The 7,931-nt window shown below is 46.5% G+C and overlaps 1 protein-coding gene across 1 annotated transcript in view; it reads right to left on the minus strand.

Annotated features, from left to right (window-relative positions):
* LOC138303522 (zinc finger protein 282-like) overlaps nt 1-7,898 on the minus strand; it is a 28,689-nt gene extending 20,791 nt beyond the window's left edge. The window contains exons 1-3 of the mRNA XM_069242727.1: nt 7,689-7,898; nt 4,498-4,618; nt 399-509 (exon numbers count right to left, since the gene is read on the minus strand). Coding sequence (XP_069098828.1) covers nt 399-509; nt 4,498-4,618; nt 7,689-7,871 — 415 coding nt within the window. The 5' untranslated portion in view covers nt 7,872-7,898. The remainder of the gene's footprint in view (nt 1-398; nt 510-4,497; nt 4,619-7,688) is intronic.
* Between the last annotated feature and the right edge of the window lie 33 nt (nt 7,899-7,931).

Here is a 7,931-nt window from a genome sequence, read left to right on the forward strand (position 1 = left end):
TCCTTGTTAATTACGCAGATTGTGGGTTCTTCTGGAACTCTGACCCCTGAATGGATAAGGAGAAGGACACCCTGTGGGTGCAACCATTAGTTCCACCGAGTTACGATCCCACTGGTACTCGTAATTCCATGAAAGAACGAAATAATGGGCCAATCTACAGTCCACTTGTACTGAAGTCCTACGAGTGTCCATTATTTTTTACATGACGGTTGTTGTGTGATTTACACAACAAGTCATTTCATGGCTCGGCTCATGCCTCGGCCCTTAAGGCTGAACATGCAACGTGCTCTCCTTTCACTATGAATCTGCTTGCTTGAGTGCTTGTGTGTCTGCTGTGTGCTTGTGTGTGTTTGCAGATGCGGAGAAGGTATTCCCATGTTAATGCAGCTCCTACTCACTTGGGGAGGGATGAATCCTGTGTTTCTGCTCCCAGCCCTGCTCCGCCCTGGAGAGATGCTCTTCCTTTTCTTTAGCTCTCAGGGATGAGACGGTGGTGACGATGAGAGGACCTGTTGTTGAACAGAAGAAGAGTCATAGCACATGTCCTATGTGATCATCAGAAGTGTCGGTTTTTGCATCTGTCAAGATTACCCGAGGAGGGCATAAGATTTCTAGAGGCAAGAGTATTAACAAACAACTCTAGTTGGGATTAAATTGTATGTTGCGCTGCAGATACCTCCACACACTTCAACAAGAGCTGAAGAGTTATTCCCATCTCTTAATGAGGGGAACAAAGAGGCTGGGAACGAACAGGGGCTCAACCGAGTCTCCTGAAGGCCCCTCAGAAACTGACAGCTGAGTTCCCTGGAGCAGGACAGGTTTTTAGTCTATTGTTACCAGAAACAGAAACACCAATAACAGTAAAGACTTGTCTGCTCCAGTGGACTCGGCTGTCTGGTTTTGACCAGGTCTTCGGGTGTTCAGGAGACTCAGCAGGGTCCCATTTGCTCCCACCCTCTTAAAACCTGGGCCACCATCCTGAGGATGTAGGAGCTCCAACATAACTCTACCCATAGGAGTGTGTCGCGCCCATGTAATGCAGGTTATTCCCCTCTCAGCCCGCGTGATCACACTTGCTAATCCACTAGCCACGCATATGGTATCAGTCTGCCTGTAGGTCGTCTTTCTAACACCAAAGTGAAACCATCAAACAGCAGCAGAAGTGTAAACCGGCAGCAAGGCTTGGCATAGAGGGAGGTCAATGCAAAAGTTGGGAAAGAACAAGTCCAGGATACGGACCAACACACAGTATCACAGAGGTGAACCAAAGGAACTGAAGTACACATACCTCTAGTAAAGCATGTACAAACTCTCAGAGGCTACAAAATAGACACCACACATGTGATACAGAGGCAGACTGAGGTGCAAATGAGGCATGTCCCACAGCACAGAGGGGACCCTTGCGATAGGACCCTCTTCACGTGAAATGGTGGCATCCACTGAGGACCGAGGAGGCCCTTGCTAATTCTTGAAGTTTGTTCAGGGCACCTTTGTGATTCTAAGCTTTGGCAGTGGGATGCTTTTGGAACATACACTGAAGCATTTTATTAAAGAAACAACAGCAGCAGGCAAATTATCTAGTGTGGGTCTGCTCACGCATGGGTCCTCAACCTGTTAACTAAAACTGAGCCTCACTGAGCGATCAAACTAGCCCAAAAAATGTCTAGAACTGCTTGTTTCCTTCTGCTCAGAGAGAATATTTTAGCAGTTTTGCCAGGACTCTTTCATGCGGCAAAGTAAAAGAAGGAAGAAACTGAAGTCATCAGCTAACGTCTGTAAAGACAGGTGCATTGAAGTGTTCTTGATAATGGTCTTAAAAATATGCAACAACACTAACACGCTACAGGACAGCATTACGCCTGCAGCACTCCCCACGTGAGAACAGTAAGGTAGCACAATAAACAGGTGAAAAGGCCCCAAGCCCTCAAGGCCTCCTCGGATGGATGGGAAAGGAGCATCAGGAGGTGTGGTCATTCTTTGATGATGCTCGAAGACAATGTCTTACAGAGAAAAATGCAACATGTGTAGCCGCTCTTTCAATACACTTGCTTCCTGCAGTATGGCACATGAAGGTCCCACAGGAGACCTGCTGTTATCGTACTGTTGACACAATAAAAATGAATAAAATGGTTTATCAAAAATATATATTTTTTAAAAAGGTCCCACAGGAAACCCTTCAAGGCCACATGAGGAAGGGAGAAGTCCAAAACCTGTCCCACTGAGGGAGTCTGGGTGACTAACAGATCTTTGGTGGACAGAGCAGCCACATCCTGCAGGACTTCTTGACACTGAGACCAGACCTCAAATCATTCGAGTCTGCAAGAATCTTGGCTTTCCCACTGTTCCTGTTGACCACATGGTACTAATGCTGGGAACTTAGAAGCCCACAGTCCCAGCAACAATGATTTGCTTTCCCAGGGCTGACATCGAAACTGGCCTGAGACGTAACTCTTCCAAGAAAGCCATCTGCCAGGTATGAGACTGCAAACATGGCACATAGGAGAAAATTCTAATGTTAGACACTAGACTTGGATACCTGGGATAAATTGTAGTGCAAGATTGTATGTGTAGTATTTTAGACCATGTTACAGAGCAAGGCTGCTTGTTCACAACTTTGAGCGAAACCCGGTAACTGACTGCTCATTGCTACACCTGACCTCCAGCGCAACGCTTGGACTACAGTTTAAAACTGGATACTGTAGTTAGTGGCAACTGATACAGATCACCACAGTCTTTAAGGTTGCTAAAGTCAACCTCCAGCGGTGAGGTAGCCAATGGGTTGAGAAAGGAGGTCCCTTCATTGGGACTCAGAGCAAACAGTAAAAGCAAGGCCTGGCTTCAGAACGCATGAGTGCGGTGCAAGACAGCCACGGTCCCTGCTAGTGGTCGAGGCGCTGCGGCTCTGTAAGCTAGTGTGCAGCTCAGCTTCTTTTTTTGAAGGAAACGTGCTCTGTTAATCAAGGACCACCAACTGTTCCATCAGAACTGAGGCTATTACTATAAAACCTTGAGTAGGATGATGGCATCATAGCGCTACTAATACCATGTTGTTTCTCTCTGAATAAGTTAAAATATATCCCTCTCAGTCCTTAAGGTAACTTTTAGCAAACACACATTAGGTGTTAATCAGTGACATCTGTTTCTGGTTGTTTTCTTGAGTAGTGTAATTTTCTAGCTTTGCCTACAATATTGATATTGTCATTCGTGGATTTGTGCTTTTATTACATTCTGTTCCTCTCTTCTCAGAACATCATTGCAACATGGTCACGTCCCTCCTGACATCACATCAGAGACAAGTGCACAAGGTGTCCAGGAATAGGATTTCCCTGCTTCGCTCTGTGTGTCTACAGTAACTCAAGGAGTAGAAAGGCCTTGGGTCTGTTGAGTTTATAATTTGTTCCATTTGAATTCTTGCCCGGTATCGCAGGGCACTGCTGAGTGGGAATTTGGGGGTGTCAGAAGACCAGTGTTTTATTGGATTTGGAAATGGCAGCTTTAGGTGACATGCAATGTCTAGTTAAGTCATAAATCTAGACAGCTGTGATCATGTAACTTGTTGATGTTTCATGTTCTTTGGGTGTTATTTTAAGAAATACTGGAGACATAAGTGACTCATGGTGTCTTTTCTATCTGCAATCAATACAGCTGTCAGTCTACTGGGGAGTGTCTTTGAATTGTAAACAACAATATAAATGTATTTCAATACTTTAATTTGGATAATGCCAACATCTGCCGACATATTCTACATGTGAACAGTAAGCTGCTAGTTTGGCAAGATACAAACTGGCTCCAGGTGACCACTTCATTGACTACTAGTATGATCAATCTAATGTAATACCTGCCGCATCTGGGTAGCCTCTTCGACTTGCCTTAGCTTATACTTTGTTTGGACTTTTGCCCCATCCCGTAGTTCTGTCTCAAACCCTAGCACCGAAATTGCTTTCTTCCAGAATTTGCTTATATTCAACTATCTGGCCACAGACCGTGGTACTGCATATTACAACGGCCTCTTGTCTTATCCTGACATGACTACTCAGCTTTATGTTCAGCTGCAGCAAACAAGAACCACCGTTTGTCTTGTGTGTTAAGAGAGGGATGCGTTATAAAGAATGAACAATTTACCGCTAAAGAGTCCTGCCTCAACTTATGAACCTGTTCCTGAATATTGTCTACACACTAAATGGATGAAGCCTGAGGTACACCTGTCTCTTGGAGTAAGAGCTAACAACCTAATATGTCACCTCAAACGTTTACTGCCCACTAAGTGATGAGCTGTCAGTAAGTAAAAGTGTCAGCCCCCACTGCTGTCCTTCACATTGTAACATCAGATACCTCCCAAGCTGCTACTGTGTTAGTGTTCAACGGCACACGACCACATAACCATAACTGGACAGTGAAGACAATGAGAGGGATAAGCTATGTCAATTGTTTAGACAGACACATAACAATGCAAACATGTGATGAGCTTTAAAACCCATCAATGACAATGTGAATTACCTAGAGAGATTAGAGCCTGATGAATCTCCTTCATTACTGTCATGTACAACTCCTTCTGCCACTCGCGGAGAAGCCCCCACTCCTCCTCAGAGAAGCAGACAGAGGCCTCTTGGAAGGAAACCTGGAACAGAAGATGTTACATCACTTACTGTGCAGCCTTCTTGATGGGAGGGTTTATAAAACTCACTTAAACACTAAATAATTTATTTCAATCACTTTCTCTTCCACCCTCCTCATGGAACCGCAACAGAGACCCGCTGAGTGCACGTGAATCAAGGGAGAGGGCAAAATGTGGTTGCTTTGTGGTCATTCTCATATAACATTGCCCAAACCAAGAAGAACATAACAATCCAGTAAAAATCACAGCATGGGCTTTGAGGAGGACTGACACCCTCCTAGTGGAAGGGTGGTGCTCCTGCTCAGAAGGGTAAGAAAAAAAATACCACTAGAAGTTCAAAAATGTTGCTCATACTGATACTGTCCACAGAAAATTATAGAAATTCTCCAGCAAGACGCAGGTACTATTCCAATGAAGGTGTAGCATCTTTGCTGGAAAACAGTTGTATTTTCTCTGAAAAAAACATGATTCAGATGGGATGATAACTGGTTTGCATATAGCTCCCCCATCAGGTTTTTTCCCCATATGGTCGGTGCCTGGTGAATCACAGAATCAGCTGTAGGGATCAATATCACAAACTTTGACTATGTGCACCTAGGAATGTGGAAACCCGCTCGCCATAAGCACATTAGCACCCAATCCCAGATCTCAAACTTATAATGGTGAAAACTACTGTCACAGCAGTGTAACTACCCACAACACAACCCTGCCTCAGCTGCACACAGAGAAAGTACAAACAGAAAGGTTTCGAATTAGCACAACTCTGTGAAAAAAACAGAATGTTGTGTTTGCTGGCATTAGTTCCTGACAAATTAAGTATTGCACCCATGTTCACAAGATGCACTGATGAAGTGCAAGGGATGGGTGACTGGTGGGTACCAATTATCCGAGGAGGAAGTCTTTATTTCAGTAGCAGAGCCATCTTCATGAATCCACTGTACTTGGCTTTACTGGCAAATATGATTTACTGATTACCACGTCTGGTACTTCTAGCACCATTTCTACAAGGAGCCAGGCCTACCATGATCATGTGATATAAGCACATTCTTTCATCGCAGGGGGTGGGGGGCAGTGAGCACAAGTATCTGTTATTGAGGCAGTGGCTCAGTTAGTGATGCCAAAGCTGCTTATATTCATGAAGGATACTCTTTTTTCCACATAGCACTTCATATTGCATCTCTGCTGCTTCTAGGCACTGTGAATAACGGTGTTTCAGGGCTCAAAAAATCCACTTGACTACTTGCCACAGCAAGTCATAATTTATCAGGTCGAGCTATTTTTAGGCCCTACTCGCCCCTTCTGGTGAGTTGACAAAGAAGAGGTGTTCTGTTCAGTGAGAAATTGGGAGAGCGATAAAGAAGCCTTTAAATCTACTTTGTGTCACATTTGCTCTCTGTTCAGAGACAGAGGTCAAAAGTCAGTTTGTCTTACAATTCATTTTCCTTCTCACTGCAGAGTTCCAGGATTTTGTCAGGTTTTTCCTAACACACAGTTAATACAAATGTACAAACATTTCCAAAATATATTTCAGTAGATGTAAAAGCCAATTAATTGTATGTATTTCTTTGTGATGAAAATTTTTTTAATAGGATGAAAAGAAATCAGAACACTTTACTTGGTTATGTGTAAAGAATAAATATGTTTTCTGAAACTCAATTTTCACAGGTTGTTAATACATTATATAGTTTTATCAGTAAAGCTTCAAGTTAGTGTGAAAGTTTTTGGACATTTCTTGGAAATGTTCTGTCTGTAAATGACACTGTGCAATCACATCACGCTTTTGTAATATATCAGAAGTGATTGTTTAAACATAATCTGAGAACACTCTTGTCCTGATGGCAATGCTGTTAGTAAACTAAGAGGCAAGTCACGGATCATGTGTTCCCTGTATGTGGGTTAGATTATTTTGATACAAGGAGCAAACATTTAGGTGGTCATTCTGACCTCGGCGGTCTTTTTTGTAGACCGCCGAGGAACTGCCGTACGGAAGACCGCCAGTACTGGCGGTCTTCCGCACGGGCCATTACGACCATTGGCAGTGCTCCACCCGTTTCCGGACGAAGAGCCGCCAACAGCCATACTGGCGGCAGGCGGGGAAGTGGAGGTAGCTCCACCTCCACCGCCATGCCAAAAGAACACTGCCCAGCGAATCACGACTTGTGATTCGCTGTGGCGGTGTTATGTTGGCGTGGTGATGTCGGTGGAGCTGCCCCCGTGGGTCCCGTTCCCTCCCGGAGGATCACCGGAACAGGTAAGGTGATCGTCCGTTAGGGAAAGGGGGTGGGGGGGTGTTGTGAGTTCTGTGCGTGCATGGGGGTGTGTATGTGTGTATGTTGAGAGTGCGTGCATGAATGCGTGCGTGTATGTGTGTATGTTGAGAGTGTGTGCATGAATGCTGGGGGGGGGTGTATGTGCATGTGTGCGTGCATGAATGCGTGCGTGTATGTGTGTATGTCTGTGTACATGTTGGGGATTGGGTGAGGAGGGGGGTCCTGCAACCTTTTGGGGGTGGCAGGGGTGGTGGGGGGGTAGGGGAGGGAGATGGAGTGGGGGGTGGGGGAGACCCCTATCAGTGCCAGGGAAGGGATTCCCTGGCACTGATAGTGAAATCTGCATGAAATCCATGGCGGTAAGCCGGGGTCAGGCGGGTCGGAATACCGCTGGCGGTCGTTACCGCCGTGGCGGTCGGAACGGTGAAGCGGCGGCTGGCCATGGCGGTAACCGCCATGGTCAGAATGTCAGAAAAAAGACCGCCAGCCTGTTGGCGGTCTCACCGCCGCTTCTCCGCCGCCCGCCAGGGTCGGAATGACTGCCTTAGTCTATTTAATCAAACAAAGAACCAAAGAAGTTTTTGTACAGCAGAGAGGCCGAGCTCACATAGTTGCAGCTGCACTCCTGTGTGGCAATGGAGAAGAAGGCAACTCTGCAAACTAAACGGGTCAGGTACAGTACGGGGGGGGGGGGGGGGGTCACTTGTAGAAGCTGACACCCGCGGAGAGTGCTGTCCACGCATTACCGGGGGTCAGGCAGGCGGGGACCCCTCACCCCCGAGAGAGGCGCAGGCCAGACCCACCTCCGCTGAAGGCTGCCGGGGCATCTCGCCGCCGCCGGGTTCCCTCGTGCTCCGTGCACAGGCTGTAGCGGGGAGAAGCCTGGGAGGGACCTCCAGGCACATATGCAGCTCCCCCTCAGAAATGTCGCCGGGAGCCGTGCTGCTCTGCTGCGCATGCGCCGAACTGGACGCACCGCTCTCCATGGTGTGCGCCGGAAGATAAACACTGCGCATGCGCTCCGCTGGATATACTGCTCCCTCCAA

The sequence above is a fragment of the Pleurodeles waltl genome, chromosome 7 (genome assembly GCF_031143425.1).
Source record: "Pleurodeles waltl isolate 20211129_DDA chromosome 7, aPleWal1.hap1.20221129, whole genome shotgun sequence".
Taxonomy (NCBI): Eukaryota; Metazoa; Chordata; class Amphibia; order Caudata; family Salamandridae; genus Pleurodeles; species Pleurodeles waltl.